Consider the following 22,075-nt stretch of genomic DNA (forward strand, 5'->3'; position numbering starts at 1 on the left):
AGAATTATTTTTGAATAAGTATTCAGTGCCTATTTTGCTGTATTGCTGGCCCACAGATTGTTGTTGGGGGGGAAACAAGGTCAGAACGAACACTATGTTGCAGTGTATGTTGGGGACTGTAGTGCACCTCAAGGTAAGAAAAGAAAATTAAAATAATTTTCACAGGCTGAACAGGACTGTCACATGCCGAACTTAGCCTTGAGTTTGACACACAGGTTTCTAAAGGATCGTTTTTAATCCAGTTTGTGGTTGTCTAGAGATGGTGTACTCTGATTTAGTGATGTATTACAAGATTTCTGAAAATTCAAGTAATCATTTATTCACTTGACATCTGATACAAAGAGTCAAATAGGGTAGTTTATTAAGTAAGCAATGTACAAACACTGATGTTTAAGTAAGCAGTAGTCATGAAAGCACAGGTCTACTAGGGAAGCCAGATAATGCCTCAAGTCCTATCTCGTTCCATACAAATTAAGGCTGTATTAAACAATGTTTTAATAACTAATATATGAGACCTTCAGAAATAGCCCACACATCAACATGTATGCATGTGGAGCACAGATGCTATCAGTTTGATGAATCCTGTTACTGTCTGCTGGCTTGAAGGGTCAAGCACCAGTAAAAGCACAGGGCTTCAGCTGACACTGGAATATAAACAGCAACCTGAACAGGTTCTATACTGGAAAAGCTACTGAGTTTGAAATAGACCATTAAGATGCCCCCTTTGCCCTTAGCTTGGACAGCAGCATCTCATTCTTGCGGCACTCCTGCGGGACAGAATTGAACATCACAAAAAATACAATCAGGTAGGGATGCACCAATAACGAATTTATACAATTCAGCTATCTTACTGCAGTAGCCCAGCAACAGCTACCCAGAGTACAAAAAAAACAAAACCTGAATATCAATTTAAAATTTAAACATTTGTCTGATTTTTCAGATTATTTTTAAGCAAATGTCTGCCATGACTTCAATAATCAAAGTGGATCCCTATAATTAGGTTCTTTTTTTGTATTTTGATTGTCAAAATTTCACTTTTCAGTTGGTATATATGCATTGAGCTGTGAAGTAAGGCAGAGTCAAGGTCTTCACCAAATATTCTTACCTCTTTAAAATCTTTAACCGTTTTGAAATAGAGTCTCTGTTTGTCCAGCAGTTCCAGATAATCATCATTCAACTGGTCTCGCCTCATCTTATTCTCCTGCTTTTTCTTCTCCATCTAGACACATGGCAGATAAAAAAAAATGTAAGTGAGAAATGATAATGTTCACTATGTTTATTTTTTGCCACCTTTGTTTAAATTGTTTTACCTTTATTCTATTTTGTTTGATTCCTTCCACTATCTGTTCCATCTGTCTGAGGAACTGCTCTTTAGCTCCTGATGATGCCATGGCCCTGAATACATACACAAAAAACACATTAGCCACACTTTTACAGTGTGCATTAATAAACTCAGATTTAATGAGTGTATTTCATTGACACACAGATAGAAAACATACTTGATGTCACTGTTGCATGGACTGCCAAATTTGCTTAAAATCACAAACAAGAATCGAACATCTGACAGTATTAGTAATTGGTAAAAACTACTGAGTAAGACACACATACTCCAACACCCTAAATCTAGGTTTATGGCTAATGCAATTCTGCTAGATTCGACAACCTCAAACAAGTGGGTCCAGTCAAACATTTGCTCTGTTTAATAGACCCCCCTTGGTTCTGGTAATACTTACTGCTGGAAGTTATCATGGATGGAGTTTAACAAATTCACCTGAGGACAGAAACCCAAAAGAGTTGAACAGACTTCCTGACTTGCTTAAAATGTAATTGCCTAAATGCAATTAACTCAAATTGTTGGTATATCAGAACAGTCAGAGCACAAATTGAATGTCTGATTTCTGACAATATTAATATTTGATTGACAATATCAATATTCCATAAACTGTCAGATACTGATACCTCCTTTTCCAGATACACCTTCTTGTCATCCAGAGTATTGTAGAGAGTGAAGAACTGTTTGGTCTCTTTGTGTGTGGCGGAGACTGAATGGGGGGGGGAAAAAATGTCCAAAATGTCTGACTAAGGTTTGCCAAAATGGTTCAGGACCCCAAGTAAGTGTCAAGCTACTATGACCAGAAAATACTGAACCCAACTCATGTATGAATAATAAATAAAGACACACACCTTGGCTGTAAAGTTCAATGAAGCGTTTCTGGTATTGTGTGAGCTCAGCTCTGCTGGGAACCTCATCAATTTTCCTCTGCAGGATGGCAATCTCTCTGTTCCTCCGAGCCTAAAAAGAACAACAGAGATACTGAATCAAAGGGCTCTCACTCAGTCTACAGAGAACATGCTGGTTTTTCAAATGTACCATCAGCAGACGGATCTTCTGTAGCTTCTCTCGGTCTGTATTGTACTGCTGATCTATCAGCTGACTCCTCTCCTAAAGCCCAGTAGAAACAGAAGGGGAAAAGGGTCAGAAATTTGGTTTAATAGCTATATCAGGCTAATAAAGAAATACATAACTGAATGAATGCCTAAATAAACTTGGCAATAAGTGCATTTTTACTTGTAAAATCACTGCATCATTAGAATAGATGCAGACACAAATACAATAAACAAACAAAAACACTACTTATTATATTAATATTATTTGTATTTATACCAACATTAGGGGTTTTTAGAGCAAATAAGGTGTCTAAAACATTTACGCAGTATTATATAAACATATACATTTAAAAAACTGTAAAATCTAACTTTGTTTCCTAATGAATCAAAATCAAATTTATGCCTCATAATTTGCATTGTGTACACTCCAACACATTTCGAGTGATTTGAGTGAACCTTCTGATCATCAGCTTCATCGCCAAACTCGATCTTCAGGTCTTCAATCCTCTGCTGCAGCCGTGTCATCTCCTCCTAGTTGTGAAAAAAAAGCACATTTATTCCTCTCAATTGCTGCTCAGTAGGGTCCCAGACACACATAAACAAACAAAGTACAGCTGCTCCAACTCTGAAACAGTAAAGAGAGGGGGAGGTTGAACAGAACCTTCCAGAAACAGCTGAAAGGAGCAATTAGAACTGTAAATAAATGAAATAACTGATGCAACGTACACGGCAGTGTGTGCGGAACTCCTGCTCCTGTTGTTTCAGATTCTCATTCATGGCCACCAGAGCACGCAGCTTCTCAAGCAGACTGCAGGGAAAAACGAACAGCGTGAGTTCACTACATACCAGCAGCAAACATACTACTTGTACTGTATATGTAGTGAAAATAACTACTGCATGTTGCTTGTCTGATACGCATCTTCTCCAGAGCACAAGAATCCACAGTAAACATTAGAAGCTGAAAGAAAGATATTTGGTACTCACCCAGAGTCAGCCTGAGCCTCCACATCTGCAAGAGCACTAAGCTCGCTCTCCAAATTCTCCCCCAGCTCTGTGGCCTAGACAGAACAGATGTCACACATTTTGAATCTACAGTCATTACCATGAGTAGGAGCAACATCATCCTGTCTCTGTCTGTTTAACCTCTTAGCAAAAATTATTTGCACCATATCAACATAATCATCAGTTCCTAATTCTCTCCTAAATACAGTCACATTGCTTTACTACATTTTTGTGTTAGACCATTGGCTCTGTTAGCACATGTGTGTTTTAAGTGCATTGCATACTTTACCTCAGTTAGTTTGCTCTTGGCCTCCTCACAGGCAGCTCTCACTTCATGCTGCTTGGCCTCCATCTAAAACACAACATATCACACCTCTGTATGAAGTCAATATAACAGTCAGAAATACCCACTTTAACCAGTGATCTTCAAACTTTTATTATTGTGATACGTATTGTGTAAATATCATATTACATTTTTGCCATATCACCCACCCTTAGGTCTGCATACTTTATAGATCTGCTTTATAAGTGTACAGAGCAGTTCTGTGGTCAGAAACTGTTAGAGTACTAGAGGATGTGATGGGAAAGATTGAATGAAATATTCCCTGAGATCCCTCCCTATAAGGACATATAGGGAAGAAGACTATGGACTGTATGCAGTAGAATGGGGAAAGAGTTTCTGAGCTCACAGAAGAGAGCTGTACCAGTTGACAGTTTAAGTTATAGAGTGGTACTGTGGTACACTCTTGTACATATATGGCGGGTTGTGCAAGAGGGCCCTGTAAAGAGAGAACAATTTGGTAAGAGTCAGACCAGAGTGGGTTTATTTATTTTAAAAAAAAAAAAAAGGACATCATATGCATTTGGTTTTAAGGGTTACTGAAAAAAGGTGTGAGGTTTGGATATGATGGGGGACTAAAATTGTTGGGAATTGTGTAAAAGGGCTGGGGAGATTACCTCATCGCTCCAGAGGGGAATAAAATGGGATGTTTTGAGATGTTCTTTGCATTGTGGTTGACGGGGAACGATCTTGCCATTTGATGCTCAATAAAGCGGAGGCCTTTTGCTTCCACAAGAGCTCGCCTGAAGTCTTTTTCATTCCTTTTTATCCTTTCAATTTTGTTGATATTCTTTGATTCTTTTTGAACATATTAGATTACAGACAGTTATCAGGGCAGTAGTATAGACAATATTAGAATTATTTATAAATGTCCAGACCCTGGCAAAAAGAGATGGTCTTGGTAGCGACAGATGACTAAACTAAAATTGTGCAGAGGAATAGATGGGCGGCAGTCGCTAACTGTAATCCAGCAAGGTTGACCATCATAGCAAATGTTTCTAATAAAGTGGAAGCCGAGTCTCACCTCCTCCAACTCCTTGGTCCTCTGTTGGATCTGTTTGTTGAGTGATGTAACCATGCGACGATGCTGCTGCACAGGGCCATAACGCTCCGGACGATCCTCTGCAGAGCGCTCTGCCTGTAGGCACACAAAACCCAAGTCACATGCACTGTACTGCATATGGACATTTTTTTTTAAATATTACACTACGTATTTAGATCTCCTAGATTTCAGAGCCTCCAAACAGAGCTGAGAATATAGTTAAATGACTAACACAAGTGAGGATAACAATGAGGTGACTCACCTTCTCAGCATACTCAAAAGCAATCTGCTTTATTTCTTCAGACTGTAGGCCCACAATCTGCCCCACTGTGCTAGCGGTCAACCTTCCCTGCAATAAACACAATCATAATTAAAGCAAATACCTAAGACTATGCACTTACACAAACCCAAACAAATACTATTACAGTATCTTCATAATCTGCACCTCAACTCTGTAATTAAAGAGCCACTTCAGGACCTTGAAAGATAACTTAATAAGACAGCCGATCAGAAGAACTATGAAGCTTACTGTACCTCCTCAGTTGCCATGGCAGCCATGCCAGTCATCAGGGCTTTGATTCTGAGCTGTAGGGAGAGATGGTAAGGCCAGAGTTAATGCATATGCCCCATAATGAAATGGCAGGTTTGTTATTGTCCATATTAATCCAAACCACATAAAAATAAAAAACTGGAGAGATTCAACACAATTGCTGGGTACTGGCCACAAAATGATATTTAAGCTTGAATCCTCAAAAAGGATGTTGGACATTGTGCTTATAAACACAGACTTTTGTCATTTTTAATTGCATTTATAATTAAATGACAGAAGTAAACATGTTTCAATTTCCAAAATATTAGAGCACAATTTCATTCAGCTCAGCATCATATGAGAAACAGAACAGCCAGTTTAAGGGTAGTTTGGCCAGGTCCTATTCTTTCTATTATTTCAAAAACATGCCTAGAAGACACTAGAAATCCCAAATCTCCAGGGAATGGGGGTGAATACAGCTAATGCTAATTAAATATTTCAGAGTCTGTATTGGTTGGTATGGAATGTTGGTATCAAATGACAAAGTGACGTCCATCTTTACTCAGAGCCAATAAGCATAAAAAAATCAGCAGTGTTGATAATATATGTACATTATAAGAAAATACATTATAAAACAGATTTACCATTTACCAGAGGTATACACTTTAGTCAGACTCGAGTCTCGAAATTGACAACTTGAGACACGACACAACAAAATTGAGAAAGACTTGTGACTCAACTTTGACTCAGACTTCAGAAGTGGTCAAATGCCTGTTACTGTGCTTATGCTTGACTTACTTTATTTTGAGATACAAGTTAAGCGTTAGAATTTGCGTCTATAAGCTTGAACCAAGCAAAGCATTAATAAGCCCTCACTCAGCACTTGAACTCCAGTCTTACCACAGACGTTTAACAGGCAATGGGCCATTTTCCTCACAGTAGCAAAACAAAAGAAGCGCAGCTGAACGATTTGCAGGTAAAATAAGCGCAGCAGAAGTTAACTTGTTATTCACCAGCTTCATAGTGAAATTTGCTGTTCCACCTCAAATGGATAGCATTTACATTCCAAAATCTGAAGAAGCCAACTTCAGTAAATGTTTTTTTTTTTTGGTTTCTGTTGTCATCTAAATTAATTTAATTTCATGCCCTATGGTTTCTCCAGTGTTACAGGGGGCTAATTTAGAAAGAAAGAAAAGGAAGAAAGAAAAGAAAAACAAGTATCTGCAAAATTGTAACTCTACAAGAGAAGGCAACAACACTTTTTACTTTTACATTTAAAGACAATGTAATGAGATTTTCTTCCCCATTTACTCTGGGACCTTTCCTACTGGTTCATTTATCAACATGTTGAAATTTCAACAGCTGCTGTACTCAAAAAAAAAATTAAGATTACAAACAGTCAATGCAATACAAAAACGTATATAACCACACTGAAATATGATCAACCCCTTTATGTGACTTACCTCCTCGGCTGCTTGAAGGTCTTCCTCTTCTGACACTTCAGCCATGCCAGGAGGGACACTTTGTGCACCCTGAGCCATTAGCAGCTTCTTCTCTTCTGCCTGCAAAACATGGTAAACATGTCATTATATAATATTAAATAATTATATAATAATATTATAATTATTAAATAATTATAATAATACAATATAATATTATTATACATAGTATAAAATGTTTTTTATTTTATTTTATTTTATTTATTTTTTACAGCAGAGCCATTTTAGTTAGTTTAGTCATGTTTTATTAGAAATAATAACCAGGACAAGCAAAACATTGTGAGATATATTACTCACTTTGTCTTGTTTCGAGTGCTTGCTAAATCCATAACGCCTGAAAAAAAGCACTTAATGTTAAGATGGGTCTTGATCAAGTGAATAATTTTCAGTCAAATACACCTCAAAAAAAGTACACACATACACATTAAGCCTTCATGCTTTTCACTGTACACTCATGCTTCTCTGCTCTAGAACATATTTCTCATTTCACTCAAGTCAAGAAAAAAGGGCATGTCAAATCACCAAACACTTGATACAGCCACTGTAATCAACACATCTCAGACAACAAGTCTTAAGAAAGCCTGAATAAACTGGTATTTAGGCCAAAATCAATAAATGATGTTTTGTTTTTCTATCATAAGTATCATAAAGCACTGTGTTCTTGGGTGACCAAAGTCTTCTGACTAAAGCACACACACATACTTACTGCAGGTAGAAGGAAATGGTTAGGCATGGACTGATGGAGAGGAGAGGAGAGGACATGGAAAGGAGAGACGAATGTGAGGAGAGAAGAAGGTGAGGCGAGGTATTGGTCAGACAACTTGTCACACTTAGATTTGGGAAAGGACTGTATGGACCACATGTGCACCAGAATAAACAGACTTATTACAAAAGAAGTACATGTTACTATTTTTAATTGAAATTCTTACACACCGAGTGAAAAAGTTGGTAAAAGATGCAAAGGGTGAGTGACAGGCTGAAATACAGAAAGAGATTAAGTGAAAGGTGATAAAGATGAGCCACAGAGTAACTGGAATAATGTGTGTTATCTGTTGTACTCCAGCAGGACCTGTGTGTTTGTGAGCATATCTGTATCTGCTAAACTTTGCAGAGTGTCTCTGCATGTATGTACCTTCCATACTCCAGCAGGGTGGAATGAACTCTAGACTCTTCATCCAGCAGCTCTCCTGCATCAGCCTGTCGTTTATATCGCCTCTGAGGAGCATACACTTCCTAAACAGACAAACACACATACACGTCAGCATAAACTCATCTAAATGGCTCACATCCTACTTTTTTTGTATTTAATGTATCCCTTAGGGTCCACTATTAGGACTGATAAATTAGGTTAACTCATCAATACATTAAATAAATAAAATTATCATTTTAACATGACTTTTCTTTATCCCTTAGAATTAAATGGATTGATTTTGTTCCTAGGGCGGTACGGTGGCGTGGTGGGTAGCGCTGTCGCCTCACAGCGAGGAGGGCCTGGGTTCGATTCCCCGGCCGGGTGACCGGGGTCCTCTCTGTGTGGAGTTTGCATGTTCTCCCCGTGTCTGCGTGGGTTTCCTCCGGGTTCTCCGGTTTCCTCCCACAGTCCAAAGACATGCAGTCAGGCAAATTGGACATGCTAAATTGCCCCTAGGTGTGAGTGTGTGAGTGACTGTCTGTGTTTGTCTGTCTGCCCTGCGATGGACTGGCGACCTGTCCAGGGTGTATCCTGCCTTCCGCCCGAAGACTGCTGGGATAGGCTCCAGCTTCCCCCCGCGACCCTGACAGAGAAGCGGCTTAGAAAATGGATGGATGGATGGATTTTGTTCCTGTGCCTTTAATACTAATATATGTAAATGAGCTCTGTTCTGATAGGCTGTCCTGTATAATAGCTCACCTAAAAAGCAGTTCAGAGTGAAATACTCCTTATAACATTATCATGACTGGTAGGGGCTACACTGCTGTAGGCTGAATAGATGGATATAAATGAGCTGGTTTTCAAGACAACAAAAACTATCGGTTTTTAAAATGGGCTGTTTTTGCAGCTTAGGTTGCATATATAGACTGTACTGACTGGAGACTGAATGGTACATTTACATACTATTTCTGACTCATATTTATAAGAAGCAAAGAAAATGAGTATTTTCATGATACGAGATCTTTATCAAAGTTTGCCTCCAGGTGAAAGTAGCTCATTTTAAGAAGCAGTAACGAGAAACTGAACACAGTCAACTGAAACATTGACAATAATAGTGATCCTTTGTTATGTTTGAAGCTGTAATGTCAAATGCACCCAAGTACATAATGAATTATGGTTAATTTTTTTCCAATTTTCCATCTTTCAATAGAGTTGCTTTAAACAGCATGAATGTTGCAAATTGTTGCTTTAAACTGAATGCACTTTTAGGTTAGCACTAACATAGCACAGCCTTTCTCACAGCTATACCAGCGGAAATTAGCATTATCACAGTGGATAAATAAGGTCACCTTATACAGTGAAAGTTATAATTCACTTCTTAATTAAACACTGTTTAATTAAGATGTGTGGCTGATTACATGACAAAAACATTAACCACACAAAGTCCAGTTAATGATGAAGTTATCAACCTAGAAAGACCCGTTTAAAAATGGCATTTAATGGGCAACTTGAACCAACAGGTTTGTTTATATTAACAGTGACATTAGACGTGTTCGTTTTGCTTTACTGTATATATTTTGTACACTATGTGAATGTGAGCATTTATATGTTTCAAAACTGAAGGTCTTACCAATATCTTGGTAAGCTGACTCTAAAATGACTCAGGATTCATAGAAAATCCTTTTGTAACAATGCAGTGCTAATGGTGTACTCCATCCTCAAGAATGTTCTTTCCTACTGTGACAAAACACTGATAAGTCCCATGCTGAATGATTGTGCCTGGACAATCTCGCTGACAAATGCAGCAAAGTTGAAGCTCTTTAGCAGCCATAAACACCATTAACACACAAATACTTCAATAATCCCTGAAAAGTATACAGCTTCTACATACATTAGAAACATTTCACACACAGTGTGTAAAACAAATGTGATACTCACAGACACCTCCTCTACTGTCCTCACTGCTTTTTGTTTCCTCTGTTCAAAGTCCTCATCCTAAAACACACAGCAAGAACACAGAAACATGCACATTTAAATCAGACCAGATCAGATCAGTAATGGAATAATAAGACAGAAAAGGCTACTAAATGTTAAGCCTCACTTATTACACTGTGCTTAAAATCCTGTCCTGTCTGACTTTAGTGAGTACATGATTTTAATGTGCTCTCACCTCAGGAAAGGTGTGAGTTTTCTGGAACTGAGAGATGGAGTATGAACGCACATAATCTCCCATTTCCTCCCGAGTCTCTATCGCTCTCTTCACCAGCCACTGGAGAACACACACACACACACACACACACACACACAGTCAGAGTTACATTTTCATGCAGGCGCAGGCACAAATTAGTGGCTTAACCCTAGACCTTTGCTAACGTGGATGGATGCAAGTGCATTTTTTCCTGCTTGAGTTTAGTTGCTGTTTTGGTGGCCAAAAATTGATAGTGGGTGGATGCCAGTGGAGTCATGCAACAGGAGCGTGTTTCATTCAAAATTCACTGCATAGCAGAATTTTCAAAAACACATTTGGGTCAAAAGCTGCACTTAATGCTACCACCTTCCCAGAGACATTCTTAGCACAAATGCAAGGGCAAACAGTATTTTTCTGACTTCAGACGCCACATGATTTTACAGATGCACCATATTTATATCACAGTGCTTCAAAGAAAATATCCGTTAGCAAATTACTAAGCAAATGCTACTGACCAAATAATTTTACTTTACAAACAGACAAATATCTCTAATTCACTCATTATGAATCAGACAGTTGATGCATCTTTGCAATAAGTAAATCAATTGAACAAATTCCACATTTCATAAACATTTAATTTAATAACTGATTTCCAGTTCCACAATCCGATTAACTAAGCCAAATGCTTGATATGAATACATATGTCCACACGCACACTTTGAAATGTGAATTAATGTGTCAAGCTATTTAAAAAAATTGTGCTGTTCATGGAATATTTTTGGCCATAATGTTGTTTGACAAGTGAACAATATTAGAAAGTACAGGCCACATTCCTTCCCAAAGTGGTGAGCCATCAACACGTCTTCAGAGTCCAACAAAAACACTCTATGCACGCATTGATTACAGCTGCACAATGGACAGTTGTCTGTACTTGAGGTTAAAGGTATGTTTACCTGTATGACAGGGAAGATGTGGATGAAGTCAAGGCCCTGGATCTGATGAGGCTCTAGTCTGTGAGGGCACTTCATTCTGGGCAGCACAGAAACAATCTTCTCCGTCAAAGCTCTAAAAGAGAATATGCAACAGGCATCTAATATTATTCCTGCAAAATAATACAAATCCTTTGCGCATAGTATCCAACTTACATCTTTTGACCGATGGTGGAATTTTCTTGGAAAAGCAGATCAACATCTATGTCAAAGTTGCACGTTGTGATGCACCATGTCATCCCTCCAACCACCTATTACAGGAACAAAAAGCAGCAGGTAGAAATGTCTCAGAAGGCCAGGTGAATATTCTTGATGGTCAGTGTGTGGTGTGTTGATCTCAAGTCAGTTTTCTGGTGTGACAGAACCTTATCAAATGGTGAGAGTCCCTTGATGCGTGCTCTAAAATAACCAGCTGCGAGCAACAGCTCCAGTATTTCAGCCAGCTTGACGCTCTGTTCCTCATCTTCACGTGTCTCAACCTGTAACATAACAGTACAATGCTGACTTTGACTTTACCTGTGAGGACATCTGTTGGTGTAGAGAGGGCAAATGTCACACTATGGGCACTTCTGAAAACCTGTGTAATTGGCTAAACTTCAAATCTGGCCAATATGTGCTATGAATTGGGAAAAACATATCTTTGCGACATAGATCATTTCGTAGATACTTTAAATTCAGAACCTAACCGCAGGTTTTATACTTGGAAAAACCAATAAAGATCTGGCCAATGTTTCTGAGGGAGAAAACGAGAGAAAAGCTTTGTAGCTCCGTCAGTTTGGAAACCTAGATGTTGGTAGTGATTGAGCAGTTCATCAAAATCATAAATTCAAAAAAAAAAAAACCTCAAAGTTTATAATACAACATCAGCCCCTAAATGTGGCTGCAGTGACCAAACCAGTGACAGACTGAGGTTTACAGGTGGAGCGTTAGGTTAGGTGTTTTTAATCTGGGCAGCTAGGCTAACGGTAGCGCTACATCAGCACTGATATGAGACTGAGAGCCACACACACTGACATTTTAGCTCTGCTGTTTCAAACACGCTACAAACTGCTCATACCTGAATGAGGTTCCCCTCCTGATCGTACTGAGCACCAATTTTAGATCCTGTTCTCACTCTCTGAAAAACAGACGCGGCCGCCATATTGGGTACGCGTGTCACATGACGAACGCCAGTCATGTGCGAGTTCAGTGTGACCGGAGAATTTCTATGGGGCTGGTCAGACGCTAGAGGGCGCTGCAAAGACAACTCAAAATGAATAAGGGCTTTTGTGCGCGCTTGTGGAACTAAGGCTGGAACTAAACTCAACAGGAAACAAGACTAGGGTTGACTAGGGCTGGAGACCACTGTAACCTGTAAATCATTATTCAGCTTCATAGAGACAGATGCACTCGCTCAACACTGAACAATATAAAACATTTGATCACATTTGGATTAGAGGGGCACAACCTAATGCATTTTTGTTGTTCATACTTAAAGAATATGCATTTTTAAATATACTTTGTATAACATGGTAGATTATTCTTTGACCACAAACTGATATCAGCATGATAAATTATATTTTATTTAAACAACATGTATAGTATGTTTTTTGATGAACCTGTGCATAAAGTTTTCCTGAAAATCGACAGTTTTGACTTAATGTGATAGGACATTGACTTCTCTCATTGTTCACTCTAGTAAGCGTAGTTGTTTCCTTGCAGAGAATGTTAGAATGTGCTTTAGCCTGGTTAGATTGCACTCTGAGTTTTCTTTACATGCTTGAAAACACTGTCAGTAAGAGGGAGATTATGTCATGTAGGCCTGTATTCTTTGATTTATACACATTCCTGATTAAATAACTATTATGATCTTTAGGGTGATTCGCCATATTTGGGTTTGTAACCCTGCACTGTGTTTTATGCTAAACCCAATGAGAAAACATAGATCTACACATTGACTGCTATACAGGGAATAGTTTTGTGTTTTTAAATATAGTGTTGTGAAACAATCTGGAAGTGTTTCTCAATCCTGCAATCCTACTGTGGGTTCCCAGAAGCAAGATTATAAAATAATGATCTATGGGAATAAAGGGCAAAAAAGTATAGCCACTTCTTTCAGTTTTAAGTTTCCCAGCTAAATGGAATCTTCTAAGTCCTGACAAATTGTTTCAAGTCATATTGTTGGAGCATCCTGCTCATCTTGGTTGGTGAGCACACATGAGGGGGTTGTTTGTGTACAGATTAAATGCAATCCAAAGTCAAAGACCTATCCTGTCCAAGAAAAAGGTGAACCTGCCTGGATCAGAAACAAAACTTGTTAGATCAAAAATTGCAGGATATTTTGTGTATCAAAGCAAAGCACCTGGATGGAGCTTTGGGGATTCTCTAGACCACTATTTGAGTTTTTGGTTTAAAATTATTCTGATTAATGAAGGACTAGACAGAAACAAGTAAGGCTCAAATGACATGTTTTGTTGATTTTCTGAGAGAAAGTAACTGTAGACATCCTCTACAGGGAATAGAGTTTAATGTGGCATTGTCTACTAATCTCAGTGTATAATTTCTATTTGTTTGCCAAGTTTAACATACTGGAAAAAATAAAACATAAAGCATACAATATGGCATACCTTTGCACAGGCCACATTTATTTATTTATTCCTAATTTGTTAACTTCAACAAATAAACAGAAATTGTATGCAGAAATGTGTTCTTTGTATAGTATGTGTTTATTTCTTTTCAGTTTAAATTAACAACACATGTAATTTGATTTTGACATCTGCCCACCGCTCCAGACACGTGTGCTTACTGCCCCCTAGTGTGTGCCTTCACTAGGGTGCATGTATTTGGGTGTTTCACTGCAGGGATGGATTAAACGCAGAGCTCTCACCAGTGTGCAAACACAGCTGGCTGATGGTTCTGAATTCAACATGTCTGTTTTATTAAAACATGCATAAATGTGATATTTTATTCTGCTTGTTTTTCTGAAAATGCCTTTTCTTTCTCATTGTTTGGGGTCTCAGATAACCCAAAAGTATGTGCGTTGAAATAACTATCATTTCAAAATTAATCTATTTTTTTTCTATTTTTTGTTTTTCTTCCTTTCTTCAAATGCGAAAGGTGAGAATAGTGAAAGATAATAACTCGACCAAATGAAGAAATTTCATGGTCTTTATGTTTAAAGTAAATTCATGTTTATTTGCAGTCCTCATAAAATTAAGAAAAAGTGTCGAGCTAACAACACGTCATTAAGTTTGTTCTTACTGAAGGGTGGTCTACAGGACCCCAAACAAGGCTTAGAATAGAAACAAGTATGTTTAAATGTATTTTCATGAATAAAGTCAGAGCTCTGAAGACTAAACCTAATTTCAGACTGCTGTGTGTTCATATAGAGCTCTTTTACGTGTCTGTAGATAACATGTTCGCGCTTTGAACAGCACATCTACTAACTTTTACACCATACTGAATAGTGTTGTTGGTAAACTATGCCTTCTGACGTCTTTGTTTTTTTTGTATGTATGTATGTATGATGTGCTGTATGTATTCTGCAGTTGTGGGTTTCTTGCAATCTCTTGAAAGATGCCAATTTAAAATTTTGAAATGAAAATAAAAATAAAAAAGAAATGTACGTCCACACTTATCATAGTACCAACCTTTCAACGGTGTAAAATAACTGATACAGCTCATGTTGAGCAGGAACGAAATGAATGAATGAAACAGTCACCGGATGTGCGGGTTCATATTTCGAACTTTGAAATCTTTCATTTTACTAGTTTTTTTAAGAAGGGGAAATAATTACGTCACAGACCTGTAATCTCATTGGCTGGCGATTTCAGCCAATCGCAGAGCGGCAGCGTCTGTGGAAGCGCAGCCTTCGTTCTGGTGTGAGAGTGTAAATAAAGCTGACGTTAGCAGGTTAGCTTAGCGGACACTGTACTGCTGATGACTACATGTTTATCTTCTGTTAAGATAAAACCAAACTCAGAATGGTGGGTGATTTGAACTTCCCTTTATTTAAAGAGAACGACGTTGCGTCAGTTTGAATAGTGGCTTTGGTAATGTGGGCTAGTCAGGTAAAATGAACTGGTTGCGCTGTGTTAGCGAGCTGTAGGTTAGTTCGTGAGCCAACCAGCCAGTAACCTGAATTAAGGCTAACGAGAGCTACTGCCGATGTTCAGTTTAAACCCAGTAGAGTATAATAGATGGATAATAGAGTATTAATAACATGGAACGCTAATTTCATCTTAATCTGAAACGTATGGCTAGAGAACCTACGGCTAATATAGTTAGCTAGATGTGTGATGGGCCTCGGCTTGTTGACGATGTGGCCTAGCGACGCGACGAGTCGGCTGATTAGCCAGGCGCACAGCTGGGTGCTTGCCCGAAATGTTCTATGCTAACGTTAGCTTTAAGTTAGCGGAAAGAATCGAATCTTCACCTTCCTTGTTTTTAATGGTGTATAATACGCATTACATTTGTGCGCAATTCGATGATTTAAACGGTTAATCACCAATGTCCTGTTATTTTCGGTCACTTTCGCTCTCACAGCTGCAAGTGCGATGATTTTAATAGCTAATTTAAGCTACCTCTGTTGTAAATGCACTGCATGGAGGTGTGGCGGAGAGTAGAGACTGGCTTTTATCATAGATCTTAATACAGTAAATCTTATTAATCAGCAGATGGAACCAACTTAAACATTTTTTGGAGGATTTTACACACAGAATTCAGAAGTTTTTGTTCAGAATACAAAGTTTTTGTAACTGTTAATTTACTATTTGTTTCAAGATCACTGGATTGCGTTGAATTGTTTCTTGTTTAAAACATACTGGACAGTAAATAACAGAAAGCCCAGTGCTGTTTTTTTTTTTTTGTTTCTATTTCTGTTTGCTATCTCTTTGTGTATGCTGCTATCATTATATCTTTTGAGCGCACTGACATCTGTATCTGTTTTGCAGGTGTGGTGTGAGCTCAGCTGACAGTGGCGACAGGAGTGAGTAGTTGTAGATTCTGTGGATTTTGCTCCGTCACAGCAGCTATGGCGGAGGCTACCAGATTGAGTAGTAATGGGACGGCCCAGCGGGGCCCCTACATAAGTGTGATAACGAACCGCACAACGAACCTGCTGATCCGCGGCACCATGCTGTTTGGTGTGGGTGTGTTTCTAGCATTGGTACTAAACCTGCTGCAGGTGCAGCGTAACGTCACCCTCTTCCCTCCTGATGTCATCAGTAGCATCTTCTCTTCAGCATGGTGGGTCCCACCCTGCTGTGGAACAGCATCAGGTAACTCTCACTCACATACACACAACTTAAAAAATGGTAGCTTGTTTTCACACTCACCATTCCCCATATTCCAGCAACACACCATCATTAATATTCACAGTCATATGTTTGTGTTAGCAATCATAATATGAACTAAGTGCATATTCGTCAGTTTAAGTTGAGTTCATCAAGGTAAGTTGAATAAAGCTTTTCTGAGGATGTCATGGATGTCATCAGTATTTAAAGAACAATGACCAGCTGCATGTTTCATTACAAAAGTTGCACAGTTTGTCTTTATTGTACTTTTGATAGTTTTTTTTTAATATGCAAACTACTGGTGCAGCTGAGCTTCAAGTATTGTGATGTTATATTTGTACAATTTTGTCCACCCCTAGCCTTCAGTCTTTAAGTTCATACTGAGTAAATCCCTTTGGCAGTGGACATTATTTAGCAATCACTGTCAGTTTATCACAGTGTTTTCCCAATGAAATCATAATGTAAGTATAGTATATTTTGTAGTGTTTGTTTTTTGTAACTTTTTTTCTTTCTCTCTTTCCTCATCTCCCTAGCTTTGATAGGGCTGCTGTATCCATGTATAGACAGGCGTTTGGGGGAGCCCCATAAGTTAAAGCGCGAGTGGTCCAGCGTGATGCGCTGTGTGGCTGTATTTGTTGGCATCAACCATGCCAGTGCTGTATCCTTCTCTCACCACATGAGAGCAGCACCTACATACTGCTCTTTCTTCACATATACACAAACACAACACCAAGACCACCAGAAAAATGTTTGAATGTATGTGTATTTCTCCTCCTCACTAGAAGGGACATACAGAAAGACCTCTCATTGTACTGGAATATGTAAATACATAAATGGAGAATGAAATGACAGACTTTCACAGCTTTGTCTGTAAATATCACTGCTAAAGGACAGGATGAAATGTGTGCACGTATTTGTGTATTTTTGGTGATTGAAATGCATTCATGCAATCAGAAATGCTCTCAGAAACTACATAGAATTTCGAGTTAATTGCTTATGGAGCCTGGCTGTGTGCAGTGTATTTTCTTTGACGTGACTATCAGAAGGTGGACTTTGCAAATAATGTACAGCTCTCTCTGACCCTGGCTGCATTGTCAGTAGGGTTGTGGTGGACATTCGATCGGTCTCGCAGTGGCTTTGGCCTGGGAGTTGCTATTGCACTGCTTGCAACCCTTGCTACGCAACTATTGGTCTACAATGGAGTGTTTCAGTGAGTACACCTCTTTGTATTTATTGCTGTCTTTCTCGATCTGTTTCTCTTCACTTTAAGGAGAGTTTCATGTCTATAATACGGCTTTTCAGGGATGCTGTGATATGGAAATAGTGGGTTGATGTCATTTGCCAATGTAGATGCATACAGTTTTCTCAGTTTAAAATTATTTATTTTTACCTGGACTGCCATTACCTAGTAGTCCAGAATCACCTAGATATTCTGCTCTTCTAGAGTACAATTAATATAGCATCAAGTATTAGTTATAAGAAATATCTGTGAAATGTAAAAGCCTGTTTTGTGCTAATATTTTTTAAAACTGTGATGTGTTGTTACCGATATGATTTCATTATCATCAAAGGCCTACATCATTCTTTCTCTGCTAGTTTATAATAAAAAAAATCACAAAACTATAGAAAATAGAAGGAAATCATTAAGAATAAGACGGGGGCTTTATAACATTCTACTTTTTTTTTTTTTTTTTTTTTCTCCAGTCAACAATTTGAATATATTTTGGTGTGCGTGTGTATGTTTGTTTTCACAGGTATACCTCTCCTGACTTCCTGTACATCCGCTCTTGGCTGCCCTGCATTTTCTTTGCTGGTGTGATAACCATGGGCAATATAGGACGACAGCTTGCTCTTGTAAGTTTACACACAGATGTGCAGTATGTGCAAGCTCATGCCCTGTACAAGTCAAGAATAGCAGAAGACTTTGTCTGATGTTGTTTAGACAAATTGAGTTTCTTTGCATAAAATTACACATAGTATAACACTGATTCTCTGTTTTGTGTTTTTTTTTTAGTATGAGTGTAAAGTTGTTCAAGAAAAGATTCATCAGGACTAACAGCTTCATGACCAGGGACAGATGGGTGCGAAAATGAGGAAACTCACACAAACTTTTACAGTGGTGGAGTGATTTTAGCATGTGCACTCTTACAGCAGATGGAGGAGGACGTGTCTGTGATTTTAAGGTGGGACAGCATGGCTATTGGTGCTTACTCATTGGCTGCCAGTACATTTCCACCCAGCCTCTTCAGAACTGAAGAAAGCTGAAGCTCAACACGACTAAAACCTTTCTGCCCTCTGGCTTTAGCCTTTTAGAGTGTGCGAAACAGCATTAAACTGTCCACAGCAGCGCCGTTGAAACTCTTGGCTGTGATGTGCCAAACTGACTCAGACTGATCCAGCTGTACTTACAGAAATATTCACTCTTCACATCCTTGTGGTTTATGTCCGTACTCTTGTTTGCCGCTGTGGTCATTCTCTTTGAAGGTGCTGTTGGCCAGAGTGTGAACATGAGTTATGGGCAGAACATGGTTACAGACTTGCACTTATGGTTACAGAGTGAAAACTAGAAATAAAATCCCTAGAGTGGACATATACATTAAGGTGTATATAAGGAAGAGGTAAACATTTAGAGCTGCCAGTGATGTCCATTCTAGGAGTTTATTTCTGTGTTCTGCAAGCAAAACGTACAATTACAGTACAATTAACAATGTTTACATGTTCAGTATGTTTCTGAATAATTGCCCTGGAGACATTTCACACTCACTAAGACATGCAACATGACAGACTCCAGTGTGTGGAAAATCAAGAGCATAGTCAGTGTTAAACCAGGTGTGTATTAACCTATACTACACTACTGCCCCTGAACCAGCTTTTCCCCATAGCTGTGTTAGGAACCAACTGGTTAGGACCAGTTCCATTTCCCACATACCGTCATACAATACTGTGCAAAAGTCAGAGACCACACTGTGTTTATTTCATTTCCAGTCTAAACAGCCTTTATATAATTGCATTTTGAGAAGGAAAAGAGAAAAAGAAGAAGGGGGAGGGGCAGAGAACAAAGACTTAACATATGTAATTTTAAAATTTCTTTTCCTTTGACTTTCCTCTTATGCGAATGTTCTCATATTTAATCTCAGAAATATCCCTGAAAAACATGTACTTAATGGCCCTTTTGATAGGAAATTAAATGAAGAGAGGTCTCTGACGTTTTGCACAGTACTTTATACAGTGGTGTGATGGTGCTGGTGAGCGGAGTAAAAATAAACACTGCTTTTGCTTAAATTTGATTACACTGACATTTGCCACAGCCTTAAGATTACAGTTATCTTTATGAAAGATGTTTGACTAATTTAGTGCTTTTAAAGGGACCCATCAGAGCATGTGGTACTGCAACACATTTATACTCCTTATTAACCCTGAAACTGATGAAGCCAGTGTTTAGAGGTTATTTTTGAGGGTGCTCTGGTTTGCAATTATGAACAGGAAGGGATATTATTTGTTGCGTCTTACCTCTTTTTTTCCCCCTTGGTGATATTAAAAGGAAAAAAAGAGTGGAATACCTAATGAGGGGAGACTTTAATTTTCAAGTGTTATGCATTGTAAAAAAAAAAAAAACATGTTACTCAGTATGTTATGATACCATTACAGATTTAAGAGAAATTATTTTACAATAAATGCCTGCTATAAAAATGGAATAGCTGTATTGAAAACCTCTGTACTTTTCTTTTTCGCCCCATTTTTGACCTAGTTACCAGTGAACATTAGAATTGGCTCTGAGGGTTCATCGATAGTTGATCAACTACAGTCTTGGACTAAATTACTTTGTTAATGGTGACTGTTAAGTGCAACAGTCTGTACATGGAAAACTGGACCAATGTTCTATAAAGCAAGCAGCACAGAGCTGTATAGCTTCAGGTTATGGTTTAAAAAAGTGAAACCTGGAGCTGCAGGGATTTCTATTGATTCTTGCCTGCATTTCAACATTTGACTGGAAAATTACCAGCTCTGTTATTAAATAAAAAGATTTTTGGGGCTACATTTGCCATTTGTGATCTTTAACCACTAAACATGTAAAGAGCAGAGAAGGGGGACTTTCTCTCTTACAACTGTTAAACGTCCTTTCTGTGGCAGTTTGTTTTTCCATGTCTGATATGAATAAAAAAAGAAAATGAAAGTTTGATTATGACTAATGACCTCATTGGGAGCTCCTGGTAAAGGCTTAATTTAAAAAACTAAAGTTTTTTTTTTCTGAGCTTATGTGGATAATTCATTTAACTGTCTATGTGTGTGGTCCTGCATAGTTACATAGCATTGGAACAAATGCAGGGCACTGAGTCACCGTGAAGAGTTATTCATGACAATTTATACTGCTGACATACTCATACACATGCTTGTGTTCTGCTATAATCTGCACACAGTGAGAAAGCTCTTGTCTAAGTAGTGGAGGAGATCAGGGTCCATAATTTATCAAGCTTCTCAGAGTAAGAATGCTAATCTGGGATCAGTTCATGCCTTTCACATAACACTAAACAGACCTACATGAACTGATGGGACCTGACCTTACATGAGTGTTCTTACTCTGAGAAGCTTGATCAGCGTTGGACCTGATCAAGAGTTTTTAGGTTTGTAGTAATTATATAGTGTTATGTAACATTTGTGTGGGTTTTTATGCCAAAATAAGGTTTTTATTTAGGCATAAAAATCCACAGAATTGAAACAGTCTTTTTGTTCCTGTGCTTTTAAAAGGCTCACATCTTACATTTTTATGCATTGTATTTATGAGGTCCACTTATGATAATATTTCAATCAAGGCTGAAATGCTTTTTTTAACTTCAGTGTTAAAGTGAGTTGTTGTGGCTAAATGGCCAAATAGATGAGTTTTTCATAACATCAAAAAAACAAGAAATCTAAGAATTAGTTTTCATATATGGCCTATATAGTCTGGGGAGTGAATGGTACGTTTTTCATAAAAAATATATATTTTCATTAGGTGAGCACTATATGACTGGTATATGTAAATAATCTTTGTTCTGACTGGCTGCCCTTATAAGGCCTCATTCAAAAGGTTGCTAGGGCTGAAACACTCCTTATTTCATGTGAATGTCAGTATGCTGAATACATGTATACATGCAAATTCATTGCTTTTTTGGTATCACAAAAACAATGATTCAAAATTGAAGACTGACTTTGTTTTTCTTAAGTGATGAAAATGATGAGCCCTTTAATGATAAACTAGTATGTGTAAGCACATAGATGATGATCACCTGATCAGTACAAGGAAGATATGAGGCAAATACAAAAAGAACTGACACCTGCAATTTGCCACTGCAGTGAACTGAGAAATGAATGACCTCTCTTGTTAATTGTATTTTTAATTATTTATATTGAATAGAAATTCCTCTTTTTATTAGTCCTCTTTATTATTATTATTTATTTTATTAATATTTATTAATATTGAAGTTTAACATGTATCAGTTACTCCGGGTCTCTGTATTCTGATGCAAAGCGAGAAAGTTATTTAATGCAAAGTCACAATGCTCACACATGAACACCATACACAATGTCAGCTGTTTGTGTTTAAAGGTTAAAAGCATATGGTCTTCAAGCCTGTTTCGAATCAGTTTTCCTTCTGTGAGATCACTGTGACCGTTATCCTGTAGGTAAAAACCTTCCAATGTTGCATTAAACATCTG

The 22,075-nt window shown here is 38.1% G+C and overlaps 2 protein-coding genes across 2 annotated transcripts; one reads left to right on the plus strand and one right to left on the minus strand.

The window, feature by feature from the left end:
- Window positions 1–330: 330 nt before the first annotated feature.
- Window positions 331–12,294, minus strand: ccdc93 (coiled-coil domain containing 93). The gene is made up of 23 exons (XM_017692225.2): window positions 12,167–12,294; window positions 11,475–11,588; window positions 11,266–11,360; window positions 11,074–11,185; window positions 10,103–10,201; window positions 9,871–9,927; window positions 7,933–8,033; window positions 7,098–7,134; window positions 6,765–6,863; window positions 5,307–5,357; window positions 5,035–5,121; window positions 4,755–4,868; window positions 3,680–3,742; window positions 3,373–3,446; window positions 3,115–3,196; window positions 2,845–2,919; window positions 2,372–2,443; window positions 2,185–2,293; window positions 1,960–2,042; window positions 1,734–1,771; window positions 1,311–1,395; window positions 1,106–1,219; window positions 331–767 (listed from the first exon to the last, which is right to left on the minus strand). The coding sequence occupies exons 1-23, from the start codon at window positions 12,284–12,286 to the stop codon at window positions 711–713; spliced, it is 1,938 nt and encodes a 645-aa protein (XP_017547714.1). The 5' UTR covers window positions 12,287–12,294; the 3' UTR covers window positions 331–710.
- A 2,648-nt stretch (window positions 12,295–14,942) lies between these two features.
- Window positions 14,943–20,562, plus strand: insig2 (insulin induced gene 2). Its single transcript, XM_017692226.2, has 6 exons — window positions 14,943–15,074; window positions 16,041–16,367; window positions 16,916–17,040; window positions 17,426–17,592; window positions 18,137–18,236; window positions 18,397–20,562. Exons 2-6 carry the CDS (start codon window positions 16,121–16,123, stop codon window positions 18,436–18,438), a joined length of 681 nt encoding a protein of 226 aa, XP_017547715.1. The 5' UTR covers window positions 14,943–15,074; window positions 16,041–16,120; the 3' UTR covers window positions 18,439–20,562.
- The last annotated feature ends 1,513 nt before the right edge of the window (window positions 20,563–22,075 follow it).

This window comes from Pygocentrus nattereri, chromosome 6, assembly GCF_015220715.1.
Source record: "Pygocentrus nattereri isolate fPygNat1 chromosome 6, fPygNat1.pri, whole genome shotgun sequence".
Lineage (NCBI taxonomy): Eukaryota > Metazoa > Chordata > Actinopteri > Characiformes > Serrasalmidae > Pygocentrus > Pygocentrus nattereri.